General features: G+C 33.6%; 3 protein-coding genes across 5 annotated transcripts; 1 reads left to right on the top strand and 2 right to left on the bottom strand.

The window, feature by feature from the left end:
- LOC109346234 (uncharacterized protein C1450.15) lies at positions 444-3,670 on the bottom strand. 2 transcript variants are annotated; one of them, XM_019585679.1, is made up of 8 exons: positions 3,384-3,665; positions 3,219-3,284; positions 2,863-2,905; positions 2,465-2,519; positions 2,171-2,219; positions 1,712-1,779; positions 1,402-1,510; positions 444-845 (listed from the first exon to the last, which is right to left on the bottom strand). In XM_019585679.1, exons 1-8 carry the CDS (start codon positions 3,600-3,602, stop codon positions 732-734), a joined length of 723 nt encoding a protein of 240 aa, XP_019441224.1. In that variant the 5' UTR covers positions 3,603-3,665; the 3' UTR covers positions 444-731. The 2 variants fall into 2 exon arrangements, with proteins under 2 accessions (XP_019441224.1, XP_019441231.1); XM_019585686.1 differs by lacking the exon at positions 3,219-3,284 and having other exon boundaries at positions 3,384-3,670.
- On the bottom strand, positions 4,664-8,955 carry LOC109346213 (DCN1-like protein 5). 2 transcript variants are annotated; one of them, XM_019585654.1, is made up of 10 exons: positions 8,852-8,954; positions 8,709-8,807; positions 7,201-7,285; positions 7,027-7,101; positions 6,910-6,946; positions 6,633-6,716; positions 6,463-6,523; positions 5,928-6,034; positions 5,480-5,545; positions 4,664-5,005 (listed from the first exon to the last, which is right to left on the bottom strand). In XM_019585654.1, the coding sequence occupies exons 2-10, from the start codon at positions 8,776-8,778 to the stop codon at positions 4,904-4,906; spliced, it is 687 nt and encodes a 228-aa protein (XP_019441199.1). In that variant the 5' UTR covers positions 8,779-8,807; positions 8,852-8,954; the 3' UTR covers positions 4,664-4,903. The 2 variants fall into 2 exon arrangements, with proteins under 2 accessions (XP_019441199.1, XP_019441191.1); XM_019585646.1 differs by having other exon boundaries at positions 8,709-8,955.
- LOC109346198 (ATPase 8, plasma membrane-type-like) lies at positions 11,302-15,997 on the top strand. Its single transcript, XM_019585620.1, has 14 exons — positions 11,302-11,527; positions 11,648-11,866; positions 11,958-12,095; positions 12,189-12,503; positions 12,582-12,908; positions 13,142-13,261; positions 13,372-13,494; positions 13,593-13,697; positions 13,780-14,089; positions 14,186-14,700; positions 14,784-14,957; positions 15,083-15,265; positions 15,388-15,554; positions 15,685-15,997. Exons 1-14 carry the CDS (start codon positions 11,477-11,479, stop codon positions 15,779-15,781), a joined length of 2,844 nt encoding a protein of 947 aa, XP_019441165.1. The 5' UTR covers positions 11,302-11,476; the 3' UTR covers positions 15,782-15,997.

Raw genomic sequence — 16,554 nt, 5'->3', positions numbered from 1 at the left:
TGTAACAGGTTTAAGGATGCTTTTGAATTCATGTCTTTGGTATAACAGGGCAAAACTTGCCAGTATAAAAGACACTATCTTCTTTCTTGAACCATACCATGCAGAATTATTATTTCCATTCAGTATATCAATTGAAGATTCATAGTTTTTCATTAAAAATTAGAAAGTAGTAGGCACCATTGTAGGAATCATGAGGAACACGAGTTCGAGTATGCAGCATTGAACTGGTCACTGAGAATTGCTATCAGTCTATTACATAATGTTGATCCAGTCAAGTGTTTAAAGTGCTCATTATTGTTTGACTCTAATTTGATTTATTCAATGGCAATACATAATTTCTTCAAACTAAAACCGCATCTCTGAAAGAATATACAGGATAATAAAATAATGAATGCTATAAGGCAATTTGACAAGTCCTTTCTGTCAAGGATATATGCCATGGCTTAGATACAAAATCATCAATTACTGAAGTTACAAGATCATTCTTTATATGGTACACATTCGAAATTAGAAATACCTAACGTACCATGAACATAACAAATGTTTGTGTCAAAGTAAGTTAGAAGAAACAAAAATGCACCTATATCCCTACTTACCTAGCTTCTGAAAGATGGAGGAGCAAAATGAGGGCCAAGGATGAAATTTCTACTGTGTTTGAGGGCCACAAGAAAATGAACCAAAATTTCCTGTTAGTTATAAAGTAAGCTTATGATAATCAGACACTTGGTGCTTCAGTCTCGTTTCACATGTTGTGATCTACCATGAGCAAGAACAAAGCCACAAGACGCAACCACTCCGACGAGGTAACCAGCTATTGCTCCATAGCTCACAGAAATAGGCCATTCCTACAAATTAATGAAATATGTTATGATCATAACAGCCAAATAGACAAAACCTAACAGTAAAAACCAAGACAAGGAAATTGAATTACCTAACTTGACATGAAATCAGATGAACCTTCAATAATTTTATCTTTAGTATATCTTACAGTTTTTGGGTCTGTGTAAATGGGTAGGATATTTGTGCTCTTCAGAAAGACAAACAATGCCAAACAACAATTCTAATCATAATCCTTCTACATGAGTACATTCTAGATCTAATATAAGAGCAAGTGATCCACCTTTTGGTTAGTGTTATTCTAAGCTAAAAGTATAGCCTATGAAAAATGAGAGCCATAAGGCAAAGTTATCAAGGGACTAAAAATTATTTCCCTTTCTGAACCAACCTAGAGAAACGGCAAGAGAAATGCTACTTTCAAAAAATTTGCTCCCAAACTCTTCATAATGTTATGCACAAAAAACTGTCTTTGAGATGAGATTACATATAAGGATTAGAAGGGAAATACTCTCCCTATCTGCTCTATGAATTTTACCATAAGATGGTCAAGGAAAGAAATATTACCTGCCATGGTCTCTCCCAGTCAAGTGGCATTGGCCAAGCCCCAAACCAGCCACCAATAACAGCTCCATGAGCTGGCAAACAAATCAAATACTCCACAGATCCACTTGCCCTTTTTTGTTGGAAAAAAGAAGAAAAAGCAATACATATATATAATTGATAATCAATAGTTTTTTTAGTAAAGGTCGTAAATAAAGACAAACAAAACTAGCACAATGTATAATAGCATTAACACCCTTGATGACCCCCCCTCCCAGGCCCGAGATAAAAAGAAATTCATGCAGTAAGAATTTTTTTACTACAAGTAACATACTTTGTTTGTGCAAATATACGCCGCCAATCAGCCCATGATGAACCAAGAACACATGATGGTGGAACTATCTGCCATGGTACAATACAAGTGAGTTTATGTATGAGCTGTATGCATAATCATGGGCCCACAGCCTGAAAAACGAGTCTAACCCATTAAACATTTTTAATTCATGTAAAGTGAAGGAGATTGGAATAAAACATAATTAAACTAGGACATGAATAGCAACCGATCTGTTTTTAATTTTTACCTTTTATAGTACTAGGACAATAGAGTTTACACATTAACAATTTCTTTTTCTTTCAAAATGTAAAATTTCAAAGAAAAGCAAGGTAAAAGGATGTAAACTATCACGAGTTAAACAGATAGAGAACATATATGACATTAAACAGTACAATAAAAGAAACATCAAAATAATCTTTAATGTGTTATAAAGAAAAAGGCAATGGCATAGGCTCTCACCGTGAGCAATGACATCATCAGAGACCAATTTACAGTCTTTGGAAGATACCTGAGTCAGGTAGATTTGCAGAGGTTATATTATGCTCTAGCTAAGGGTAGATTTTCAAAGATAAAAGTTATAAAAAAGAAGAATTTTTCAATACACAATTAAGAAAATACCAGTTCTTTTATTATTAAGGAACAACAGCAAGTACTCTTAATACTTTTTTTCCCTCAACAATGACCCCTATATCCAGCATTATGCAGCTAGGAAAATTTTAAAACTGTACTATATATACCACTTATTTCACATACTGGAAGGTAACAGGCGCCCCCAAAGCAATAGCTCCTAACGAATTTAGTAGTGCCCCTGAAAGAAAAATCATACAAGGATTATCTTCATTATTAAAAATAGTGAGTTGCTAATATTAATTTTTCTTTAAATGTCAATGCCAAGAGCCAAGAAAGAGAGCAACAACAACGAAGCCTTAATCTCACTAAGTGAATATAATGGTAAGATGATGAGAAATTGATAACATGATTGCAAATGATATGTTAAGTATTCCAAGTTTCCAACTTCAGAAAACGATAGTTACCCTAAGGGTTAATCATTTTTAGTAGAATGCACTTGGCAGGTTCCATGACAAGAAAAAATGCATAATACAAAAATGAGTAAGAAGAAAAAATTAATCAAAACTTCAGTTTCAACTAACCTACAGGCACTCCAAGCATGCCTCTTCCAACAGCTCGCAGGTACTGCACAAAATCACACGAAAACAGAACACCGCTACAACTTAGAACATCACAGAAGAGAAAACCAGGTGAGCACATAATTGCTCAGTTACTGATAAATTAAACTAGAAAAGGATATCACAAAAAACCATTTCTTTTTACACTTACATTTCAAATATAAATCCCAATGTAGTTGAATTCCATACTAAATTTTTACTATTAGTCCAATTAACAAAAAACAAAATTTTCCGTGCTTCTGACTAAATTCGCGGAAACAAAAAAAATGGGGTGAAGAAATAAATTGAAAATTAAAGAGAACAGAACTAGTATTAAGTACCGTGCATTGTTGGGGATTCTGTCGATAGCGACTGAAAAGAAGAATTACAATTGGGAGTTCTATGATCTATGAAAAACAATGTAGAATAAGAAATTAAGAATAAAAAACAAAATGGGCATTGTTAAATCAATGAAAAGAAATGAACTTGGGAGAAATAGATGGTACCCAGATGAAGAACAGAGTGTGAGAAGGATCAGAAACGAGGTCGAAGGAGTAGCCTTTGTTAGCAATACTGAATGATATTGCCAAACCAAAAACACAAACGAGATTAACGATAAACGCCTCTGAAGCTGATATTTGCGGTGGCGGTGGGGTTTCGATGGTTGAGGCATCTTTCGCCGTCGTTTTCTCTCTGCTTTTCCGGCGATCCATTGAAGAAGACATCGTACACTGCAGCTACCAAAATCAGATCGAAACCGAGAAGGAATGTTACATGCGTTTGGGCTTGGCACAAATGAACTATTGGGCCTTCGAAGTAAAAACACAATTAAAAAATGTGAAATGAAAATTATGTATTTGGGATTTTGGGTGAAAAAGGAAAATGAGATGGAGATATTTTCCTACAAAATGAAAACAATGTATTTCTTGGAAAAGTAAAACGGATGGAATCTTTCTTCTTTCTTCACTAATTTCTTGTCCCAATCAAATTGTCAAAGTTGTTCTTTCAGGATTTAATATTCCTTATAAGAGAAAATTTGCATTTGGAGTTTGTGCTCCAAGAAAAAGAAACAATATGGAAGCAATTAACCAATATACACTTTCAAGATTTAGATATATATGAGTTTAGATCACATAATAATTGTAGATTTACTAAAATAGCTATAGTAATATCAATTGTTCAATGATATATTTTAATATTTAACATGCAAAATTTATCTTAAAGGAGACACACCCTTAGACGTTTTTGACTTCAAGCACTTTCCTTTTGCAGGACAGATTAATTAAGAATGAAATTTCAATCTTTATATATAAAAAAAAGTATACCTGTGAAAGCATCAGGTTTCGAGGAAATTAGCGTGTTCCCGTTCACTCAAATGTGCAGGCTTTGAAGTCAAACCAAACAAGTAAAAAAGATTTTGTTTTTTCCATTTTAAGAAAACAATTGATATATATGAGATCTTATTATAATCGATGAGGCCCTTACAAAGTTGAAAAGTTACAATAATTTTGGGCTTTTATTTGTATGTTAAGCAATGGAATTCCTTCTATTTCAAACTCTTCACAGCTCTTTGTATATTTTTCACCCTTCTCAGGAGGTGGCTACCACAAGATTTCGGACCAGGTCAGAAATTTAGGAACTGATCAGTTTTTTAATAATAAAATACATATTTTATCTCAAAAATTCATGGCAGCCCATGCCAGGGAGATTAAGGTTCTATCTCATACACAAGGTTCCAAATAACAAGAGTAATTTGGAAGTGCATATATATATAAATGCAAAAGAATGAGCTGTAAGAAACAAAATTGCTTAACATCAAGATCTCAGGGTCTGGAAAATTCAATGTAGATGATAGTTGAAACTATATGAAAGTTTTTGTTACATAGAAGATAGAACTCATCATGCCATTTTTTTGCAGAAAACCCGCAACCAGATCACAGAACAGCCATACACTTATACATCTGACTTTATTCTGGCTTGGAAATGGCAGCAGATTACAATTGAAATGTACTTTAAGGGATGAGAACTAATGTTTCTCCTCTTTTTCTTTCAACCATTCAACAAAATTGTCAAGGATAACTGGCCAGGCTTGACTGGAGTCATAACTTTGAAGATCGACAAAACTTACCTGGCAGCAACAAAAAATCAAACATTTTTCTGCATGAGACTTTTTAGAAATGAAGCCCCTCCCCCTGCTTTCATCTATAAATTGTACGTTTGTACAATTGTATACAAACAACAAAATGCAGGTCATGCATTTCACTTAGCATAGACTGCATATATAGTCAAGTTGAACATCTTGTGTATATTTAGATGGGAGGCAAAATGAACCAAGTAAACTCAATTCAAAATATTGTTAGCATTCACAGCTTTTGGCAAGATGTATTTCTTATTATGCACATGACTTTTACCATTATATTGACCGAGACACATGCAACCCTAGTCACCATATAGGTAAATATAAAAGAAGCATAAAGGATTACTACCATTTTCACAATTTACTAAGACCTCATAATCTGTAAAGAACTTGTAATTTACTAAGATTGCAATTAACCCTGCACTATAACTCAATCAGAGAAATGAGAAATGTACACAGCATTACCTCCTTAAAAAAACGATAAAAATTTCTCCAGTGATCCATGGTGAGAGCCCTGTAGTCATTCTGGATCTGTCAAAAAATAATTTAATGTACATTGATGTTCAATGTCTTTGGTTCTGCTAAACAGCGCTATGTGCATAATACAAGGAGTAAACAGGAGACAGGGGATATTTCGTTTTGGTAAATGTAATCAAATGATGACAGAAAAACACTCCCTGTAATCAAGGATATTTCTGTCATCACTCAATTTGGTATTGGAGAACTTCTTTAGGATTATGAATGACACAATACAACAACACTTTCTTATAAATGAATGAGCATAGTTTGAGTAGAAGATAATAACACGTTTGCTGGACATCACTGAAGGTCATTATCTCAAATAAAATTTTACAGAGACCCGAATAGCATAAATTAACAATAAAGATTCAAAAAACATAATATAAAAACTTACTTTTAGATACTCAATTAATGATTTGACCTGAGTAGGAAATTCAGATCCCAGAACAATATTCAACAGCTCACAGATGGTCTCAATATCTACACTCCGTTGCTTCTCTTCTGAAAGTATTATTCAATGTTCATTTGAGAGAGATGAAGAAGAACCAGAAGGCATCAGTGTAACTCAACAAATATAAAAATAAATAAGTTCTAATTGAAATGTTTTAGATACCCCCCTATGCTAGACCATGTGGGGAATATGGAGTGGGAATATAACAAAATGCTAATGTGACAGGTGAGAGAGGGAAATCAGTCAGAATAAACCAGGAGATGGCGAAGGAAAGAGTTGGGAAAAATTCATGGAGGATTGGGAGTGGGAGAAGGCTAGCCCCTCAAAAATTAAGCCTAGTTCTAGTTGCTATTATTTGTTCCATACTTCCATTTCTGTCTTCTTTCCATTACCGTTTCTGTGGATTCTGGGTTGGATTCCAAGTTTTATGTAATGGAAAAAGAGATTAATATCAAAATAGAAGCACAGTAAAGCTTACCCGTTAGGCAGTATTGAAATGCGTAAGAATAAAAATCCTCAAAGCACTCAGGTACCATCACCTAACCAAGACATGAAAAAGGAAATAAATACGACCAAGAATCTCATTCAGGGATAATCTCAATAAGAATTTAAGAAAACTTCACTAAGTGTTTATGACAAGAGAAATACCTCTTGCTTCAGTCCCTGAATTGCTTTTCTTAATTTCGTCAGAGTATCAGCCCCTAAACATTTGAGGCCTCTTCGCCACTCATCCTGTTAAGAGACAGAAAAAATGATTATCATGACATAATCCTAAAACTAGGTAATAATTATGATAAGGAAATTCAAGCTGTCTAGAATTGACAGTGAGAAACTAATGGTGCAGGCATGCTTGTGTATATCAATATTTCAGCAGTGTTGTTACTCATGAAAGAGTGCATGAAAATAAATAGTTCTCTCTACCTACCTTGGAAAAATAACCTTGCTTTTCAGCTTTCATTTTCCTGAGAAGATCATATATTTATAAAGGTTAATAAATCAGCTAGATAAACATAGAGAAGAAAAAATACAGTCAGTTTAGTACCAAGCAAGTATCAGCATTCTAACATCTGTATGGTCCACATGCACATCTTTACAAAGTGCTTCAATCCCTTCTGGGCTGGCAAACCAAACAACAACAACAAAAGCACATAATAGACTGAACTGAAACATGTTTTTTGTTTGAGGGGAGGGGCAATTTCAACATGTACACACTTACTCAATCAATCCCATTGACTTATTTGTGTATGATTCAAATAGGTGATCTATTCGGTCAAATTGCTTCGACGTTGATTTCTTTGGTTCTGAATAACATGAAATGAAATCATTACGGCCAAGAAGAACCAAGTAAAACAAAGGTGGTAAAAAAACAAAGAAGATAAAGGAAATCTTTCCATCATACTACCAAAGAAGATAGAAACAACCATGCATAATTAAAACTTAATGGTTCTGGACATTACATTGTGAAAATTTCAAATATCTTCCTGAATTCTTTTCTATGTTGGTGCTTGGTAGAGTCAGGAGCCAAGCGGCACCACAATGGTTAATTCGGGGTGCAAATAGTTTAAATATTTGATAGTATTATAACCTATTTTCGCTGTAATCTAGCTAAAATTGTATAGAAGCTTTTCGTCCATGGGGATGCATCTGCCCTCCCTCAACATCAACAAAGGCCTGATCCTAGATATAATAATAAATATGATCTAGGAGAACCGAGGTAACGAGAGTACGAAAAGTAGATAAAACTATCACACAGTATTTTAATTAGTCCTCCATAAACAGACCAAGCACTCCAGTAAGACAAAAAATACTTTTAGATTATGTCAATAAGTAGTTACACTCAATGAGCTTGTCTTGGTAAATAATATCACATTTTAATAGTGAATATAAAAAAAAACAGTACTAAATACAAGCAGCCTATCAGAAAATGTGCTCCTGGTATTGTGGATCTTAAACCACTGACATATTATTCACACGAATATCAGGCAATCTTATATCAGAAAGTCTGTATTTATACAAATTCAGATTCTATATGTCATCACAATTGCTTGCGGTTATATATTATCAACAACCAAACCTTAGTCTTACTAGGTGGGGTCGGCTACATGGATCGAACAACGTCATAATATTCTATCATAAATCATGTTTATTGAAAAAGCATTGATCCCTAAATCTTTCATGATACTTTCACCCATACTTTTTATTGGTCTCTCTCTACCTCTAGAAATTAAACTAACCTCAACTTGAGCTTGTGGTTATACATTAATTCAAATGAAAATGCATAATGTAAATAACATAGATCATAATTTGGCATTGATAAGTTGATATAACACCAATCCTTGTGTCTATCTCATCCACATTTTAATTGATAAAGCACCATCACATGATTCACATCAAATGTAAATAATTTATTAATAGCTTTTCTCTGTCTTTCTAATTGGTGCTCTATTTTGTATCAGCAAATGCTACACTTAAACTGCATAAAACGAATAAGTTATAATATCACACAACCAAATTCCTTTCAATTCATCCTTAAAATTAAAGGCATCAATGCACATAAACACAAACCAAACAAGAAGTGCAGTTTCCGAGTAAAACAAAACAACATCATATGTAATTAATAAAAGAAATAGCGAATATATAATTTCGTTTTGAAGTTTTAATCGAAGTTAAGATTTGAGATGCGTTTTCGCGCGAAGCAATGAAGGAGAATAGAAATTGATGTACCGGAACGAAGAGAAGAATCAACGTCAGAAGAAGTGAGTGGTGGTGCCGCTTTTCTTTTAGGGCGAGGCATCTTCAGAAAAACGTGAAATCGATGATGAATCGAATCGAATAGTTTTGAATAAATAAGAATGAAGTTGATATGTGAGGAAGTAGAAACCCTATTCACAGAGAAGAGAATGATGAAGATGAAGGAGGGAGCATCATAATTTTAAGGTTTAACTCAGCTTTGAATTTCGTGCTAGTTACTGTTTCTTCTTTTATTTTTCCTCAAATAGTTATATTAATAATTTGGTTTAAGGATGGTTTTCAACTTTGTTTTAGTTTTGGACGTTACATTTTTCTTCAATTTTGATTTTAGTGTAAATATTCATTTTAATACTTCTCAATTTTCTTATGTATATTCATTTCAATCACCAACGGACATTGGTTTAAGTGATATATGTTTAATTCCCCTTAAGCAAGAACTCAGGTGCGAGTCTTGTGGATGGAAAAAATGACCGTTGGGAGAGTTAGCCCCACATACCAGTGTATCTTCCCGGCTCGGACATGATTAACTCCAGTGCGATGATACATGTGGGAAACCAAAAAAAAATATTCATTTCAATCAATTTTCTTATGTATTAATTTTATTTTAAAAAGTTTAATTATTAATCATTCATTAGGATTTGTTAAGGGAGATATTATCATTATTTTAATAAATCATCTTTGTGTGAAGATATTAAATTAAGTTTTGCTTTTTCATTAGATTAGGGGAAAAGGCAAATGCAGAGAAATTGAAATAGAGTAAATTACAACTATATCCTTCCTCTCAGTTTTTGTGAAATTATATAAATCATCTATCTCTTTTCTACACCTTTGAAAACTCCTTGATTTATATATACGTATATATATACATTATACTGACTATCCATGTAGAAGATATAAAAGTAGTACTTTCAACAAAAAATCTTAATAAATGTAATTAAATTAAACAAAATATAAAATATATAGTAGAGATAAGTTCGAATAATATATGATTAATATTTTTTATTATTTTTGATTTGTTGCAATATAGTATAAGTATGATTTAAACAATATATCCTTATAAATATTGATGAGTTCTATAACAAACTAAAAATATTAAAGTAACATGAACTCTTATATTATTTGTATTTACCATGATAATATATCATATTTTGTTTAACTTACTTACATTTATCATTTTTTATTTAAAAAATCACATTTATTATTATTTTTATTTAAAAAATCACATTTATTTCTTATTTATCTTGTATGGGGAATAGTGTAATATTGTATATAAATAAAGGTGATTTGTCTAGATACAAAAAATATAGATAATTTGTATAATTTTATTAAAACTTAAGGAATGTTAGTATAATTTAGTTTATTTAATATTTAAAGTGAGAAAGAGTAACAAACTATAAATCTTGGGCAATTATTTAAAATTTAAAGTTAAATTTCAAATTAAATTCCATACTCACCCCTAGTTATAACTACAACTATACTAGCAAAATGGTGAGTGGTTAAAATTTATTTGGAGTCACATTACTAATTAGTTACATGTGGTTCATATTATAATTTAAACTAGAATTAAAAATTGAGTTTGTTAACTAAATAAATTATATTTAAATCAAATTTAATTTGACTGAGTTGATTAATATCTCAATTATACATATAATAAATATTACAATTATTAATATGCATATTACATCAATGAGAAAATCATTAAAAAAGACTTCAAAGTGTTATAGATACATATGTGTATGAGTAATCATGATTCAAATTGATGTAAAAATGTTTGTAAATTTTAATTAAGTTGGACTTGATCCGAAAAAAATACCTTATTTTAAACTTGATGCCTATTAAAGTGTGCAAAGCTAAATCAAATTCAAATAGACTTATTATCACAAATCAAAATTTAAAATTACTTTAAAATTATAAACATACCTTAATATAACACTACTTTAATAATTTTTAAATTTTAATCTGCATTACAATATGGCTCAAACTGATATGGCTAATAATTATGTTGTTGTTTAGCAAAAAAATAGTATTTTAAAAAAAAAAATCAACCCACAAAGGAACTATTTAAAAACGGTTTCATTTATATTCGGCCTCTGGAGAGTCCTTCATCCTTCATGCAAAGAGGTGGCTCACTAATTTTTCATTTTTATGATTAAGAAAGGGAAAAAGATATTTACACTGTAAATATATCATTCACTATTGATTTTTAGTTATTTAAATAAAAGTATTACAAATGAATGGTGAATGAAACATTGACTGTGTATAAATCTTTACACTTTACAATGTGCGTGTATATATTTTACACTCATTAAGAAATGCTTTAAATGTAAATGTTTCACTCCATATACATTTTCAAGCATTTTTAACAGTTTAAGGATCCAAGGGAATGTCTATGTTTAGTTATACAAAATTTCTGGCTAATATTGGTTTCATGCATTAGGCATAACAATTTTATTTCATAACGGAGACTTTGGAGAGCCACAAAATTTGTGTAACAAACACTATTTTACAGGGTAGCCATGCATTGCCCCTTCTATAAAATGTTACTATAATGCACAATGAAAACCAAGGCATTCAGTGTCTTCTTCTTCCTATAGCTAAATCTACATCTTGTTTTTGTGTCATTCTTTTTTCTCCTAATCTTTCTTTCTTCCTCTTCCAAGGCCTTCTTCTAAGGCCTATAGGGAGAGGTCATCAAAAGAAAGAACAAAAGAAAACTTTTTAACAAAAGAAATAAAATAACGATGACATCTGACATTTCATTTGAAGAACTCAAAAACGAGAATGTGGATCTTGTAAGTACAAAAGAAAAAAATTTCAAACTCAAAGTGATTATGTTGTTTAGTTGTTTTTGTTGGGTTTTAAATTTATTCATATTGACAGTGATTAACAATGAGAATTATGCATATGTGTAGGAGAACATTCCCATTGAGGAAGTTTTCAAGCAGCTAAAATGTAGCAGGGAGGGTCTAACCACAGCTGAAGGGGAAAATAGACTTCAAGTGTTTGGTCCCAACAAGCTTGAAGAGAAAACAGAGAGCAAATTCCTTAAATTTTTGGGTTTTATGTGGAATCCTTTATCATGGGTTATGGAAGCTGCTGCTATAATGGCCATTGCTTTGGCCAATGGAGGGGTAATTACAAATTTCTAATTTTTCTCAAGTTTTATTAAGTGTTCAATGCAGATACTTCTTGTATCTGAGAAATACTTTTTATATAATGCAGGGCAAGCCACCGGATTGGCAAGATTTCGTTGGTATTGTGGTATTGCTTATCATCAACTCAACCATTAGTTTCATTGAGGAAAACAATGCAGGCAATGCCGCAGCGGCATTGATGGCTGGTCTTGCACCAAAAACCAAGGTAACAAAATATTTTGTTCATGTTCCTTTCAATCTCATGCACAAAATATTTTGTAGCTAAGAAAAATGAATCAATTTTGTATTGTGTTTGTAGGTTTTGAGGGATGGAAAATGGAGTGAGGAAGAAGCAGCATTGTTGGTGCCAGGAGATTTGATCAGCATCAAGCTAGGAGATATAGTCCCAGCCGATGCTCGTCTCTTGGAGGGTGATCCTTTAAAGATTGATCAGTCTGCCCTTACCGGCGAGTCTTTGCCAGTCACCAGGCACCCTGGTGATGAGGTTTTCTCTGGTTCCACTTGCAAACAAGGTGAGATAGAGGCTATTGTTATCGCTACTGGTGTCCACACCTTCTTTGGCAAGGCTGCACATCTTGTTGATAGCACCAACAATGTTGGTCACTTCCAAAAGGTACATGTATATTTTATTTAGATTTAGTTGTTTTTTATATTTTTAGTGACATTTTTGGACTTTTTTTGTTTCTTTTAGGTGTTGACATCGATTGGAAACTTTTGTATTTGCTCTATTGCTGTGGGAATGTTGATTGAGATTGTTGTGATGTACCCCATCCAACAAAGAGCATATAGAGATGGTATTGACAATTTATTGGTTCTTCTAATTGGAGGCATCCCAATTGCAATGCCAACAGTCTTGTCTGTGACTATGGCTATTGGATCTCACCGACTCTCCGAGCAAGGAGCCATCACCAAGAGGATGACTGCCATTGAAGAAATGGCTGGCATGGATGTTCTTTGCAGTGACAAGACTGGAACACTCACCCTTAACAAGCTTACTGTGGACAAGAACATGATTGAGGTTAGTCAGCAATCTAATATTTAATTAGCTTATCATATTTGGTATATCATCTCTGATATCTAGACATGTATGAAATGATACCTTAATAGTTAGCCCCACAAATTTAATTTTTTACCTATAAAAAGAACATTTCATAATGTATATATAGTGATAAATAAACGAGTCAAATTTATACCATAAGATCACATGCATGGATGAGGATGCCTTATAACCAAGCCTGTTTGTGAATACAGGTCTTCCCAACTGGCATGGACAAAGATACCCTTGTCTTGCATGCTGCCAGGGCTTCTAGGATTGAAAACCAGGATGCAATTGATGCTTCAATTGTTGGGATGTTGGGCGACCCTAAGGAGGTACTGAGACTCGTAGTGACATTCTTTTATAAACCACAGTCTTGTGTGAACATGAAGTATGCAAATTGCTTAACTTTTTCATTCAATTGTGCTTTGTTATGGCCTCTCAGGCAAGAGCAGGAATCACTGAGGTGCATTTCTTGCCCTTTAATCCTGTGGAAAAGCGCACAGCTATTACCTTCATTGATGGTCAAGGCAAATGGCACAGAAGCAGCAAGGGTGCTCCTGAGCAGGTAAGGGACTTTCAAATACATAACCATGAATCAACTATTTTTTGAACATATTATCACTTCTGATATTTAACTACCTATTTATTTTACATATTTTTCAGATCATTGAACTTTGTGATCTCAAGGGAGAGGTTTTGAAAAGGGCTCATGGCATCATTGATCAGTTCGCTGAGCGCGGGCTTCGTTCATTAGGTGTCGCACACCAGGTAAATAAAGGATCTAGATTAGATGCCATGAGTTTATGATGATGAAATTCTCTTACCAAACTTGTTGTACTTTTGTTGATAGACTGTTTCAGAAAAGACCAAGGAAAGTGCAGGAGACTCGTGGGAGTTCTTGGGCCTCTTGCCCCTATTTGACCCTCCAAGACATGATAGTGCAGAGACTATTCGTCGTGCTCTTGACCTTGGAGTCAATGTTAAAATGATCACCGGTGATCAACTTGCCATTGGAAAAGAAACCGGTCGTAGGCTTGGAATGGGAACCAACATGTATCCTTCATCCACCCTTCTTGGTGACAACAAGGATCCATCCCTTGCAACAATCCCAATTGATGAGCTCATTGAGAAGGCTGATGGATTTGCTGGAGTCTTCCCTGGTAATAACATGAGTCTAATTTGTGTTAAGCTTTATGAGAAGATGAAATTTGCAGAAACTTAAATTGTTTTTTTTTCCATGTGTGCAACCCATGTAGAACACAAGTATGAAATTGTCAAGAGATTGCAAGATAGGAAGCACATTGTTGGAATGACTGGAGATGGTGTGAATGATGCACCAGCACTTAAGAAAGCAGACATTGGCATTGCAGTGGATGATGCAACTGATGCAGCAAGAAGTGCCTCAGACATTGTTTTGACAGAACCAGGACTTAGTGTGATTGTGAGTGCCGTCTTGACCAGCAGGGCCATCTTCCAGAGGATGAAGAACTACACAATCTATGCTGTTTCTATCACTATTCGTATCGTGTTTGGGTTCATGCTTGTGGCTTTGATATGGAAGTTTGACTTCTCACCATTCATGGTCTTGATCATTGCCATCTTGAACGATGGAACCATTATGACGATCTCCAAAGATAGGGTGAAGCCTTCTCCTCTACCCGACTCATGGAAGCTTAAGGAAATCTTTGCTACTGGAGTTGTTCTTGGATCTTACATGGCTATCATCACAGTGGTCTTCTTCTATTTAGTTCATGACACTGACTTCTTCACCGTAAGTAGTTATTCAAGGTGATGAAAACAATATATTGATAATAGAATCATGACATTTGAGTATGTTTTATCTCCTCTTTCCAGAGAGTTTTTGGTGTCAAGCCAATTGCAGACAGTGAAGAGATGCTTAACTCTGCTCTCTACCTTCAAGTTAGTATTATTAGTCAGGCACTTATCTTTGTGACCAGATCAAGGAGTTGGTCTTATGTTGAACGTCCTGGCTTCTTGCTAATGGCAGCCTTCCTTGCTGCACAATTGGTTAGTTTCTTCTACCTACAATTTTCTATTATTGCTCATTATTTTTTAAAAGGACCATTCATCCACTCATTCGGTCAAAATTTTATACAATTATGTGATTCTAACTTGATAATTGATGAACTTAGGTTGCCACTGTCATTGCTGTGTATGCACACTGGGACTTCGCCAGAATCCACGGATTCGGTTGGAGATGGGCAGGAGTAATTTGGATCTTCAGCATTGTGACATACATTCCTCTTGACATTCTCAAGTTCCTCATTCGCTTGGGATTGTCTGGCAAGGCCTGGGACAACATGCTACAAAACAAGGTCCTATATATAACATTATGAAAATAACGAATAATTTGTTCTTCCTTTTTTCCCTTTCATTTTCTTATTTCTCATATTTTTCACTCATAATTGCTCACTATAGTTGAATCATCTTTATGTAGACTGCATTCACAACAAAGAAGGACTACGGAAAGGGACAGAGGGAGGCTCAATGGGCGGTCGCTCAACGCACACTCCACGGTCTCCACGTTCCTGAATCCCATAAGAACATCAATTATGAACAATCTGACATTGCCGAGCAGGCTAAGAGGCGTGCCGAGGCTGCTAGGTGAATTACCTCAAACTTAACCTTACAATAATACATCTTAGTCTAACAATATGACAATTGTGGATTTATTAAACATTAAACAACTATCTTTACCGAGTAATACTTATCTTTTATGTATTGATATATTCAGGCTAAGAGAACTCCACACACTCAAGGGACATGTTGAATCTGTGGTGAAGTTGAAGGGTCTTGATATTGATACCATCCAACAACACTATACACTTTAAACAACTTTAAGGAATGGAACTATTCATACTTACGTGTATTCATGAAAATGGGATCCAGACTTAATGAGACACAAAATGATATATCTTGTGCTTTCTTTCTCAATTTTCCCCAAGCATAGTGGTGTACCAATTATGTAATACGATTGAATATTTGTTGTAGCTGGTTTTTTAAATACCAGTAATAAAGAACATATAAATAAAATATTTTTTTTAGAATTATATTTTGTAGTTTTAGCACTAGTATAACAATGCTCTTTTTGTTTTTTCCTGCATTGCTAATTCTTACTCAGAATTTAGAAAATGGTTATTTTTTTAATCTTTTTGCTAATAATAGTATGTTTTTTGCTTTCAAATTTCAGCATTCCGAAACTTATAACTTCCTTGCATTTGCATTTTGTCAACCACGAGTGTTTCATTAAACGTTATTATATATTCTGAAGTAAATCAAAAATTGAGTATTTAAACTTTCCGTCTTTATGATATATAACGACTTTCTGAGATATAACGATGTCTTACACTACTTACCAATATCTGGTTGGTAATAGTATAGTTATTTTATTGAGAGACAATTTTTTTTTGTTTTTCGCAGATACTCTCGCACTGGAGTCAATTTTGCCTGGAAATTGAGAGTGAATTTGAAAACACTAAAACAAAATACATTTTCTACATTAAGTAACTTGTGAAATCTATCATCTGATGCAAGTATTCTAATTAAAAGCACAAATAATGAAAATAGGTAAATTCACTTACCCCTAAGGACCTCATGGAAATAG

The sequence above is a fragment of the Lupinus angustifolius genome, chromosome LG01 (assembly GCF_001865875.1).
Source record: "Lupinus angustifolius cultivar Tanjil chromosome LG01, LupAngTanjil_v1.0, whole genome shotgun sequence".
Lineage (NCBI taxonomy): Eukaryota > Viridiplantae > Streptophyta > Magnoliopsida > Fabales > Fabaceae > Lupinus > Lupinus angustifolius.
This window is presented reverse-complemented; position numbering and strand designations above follow the sequence as displayed.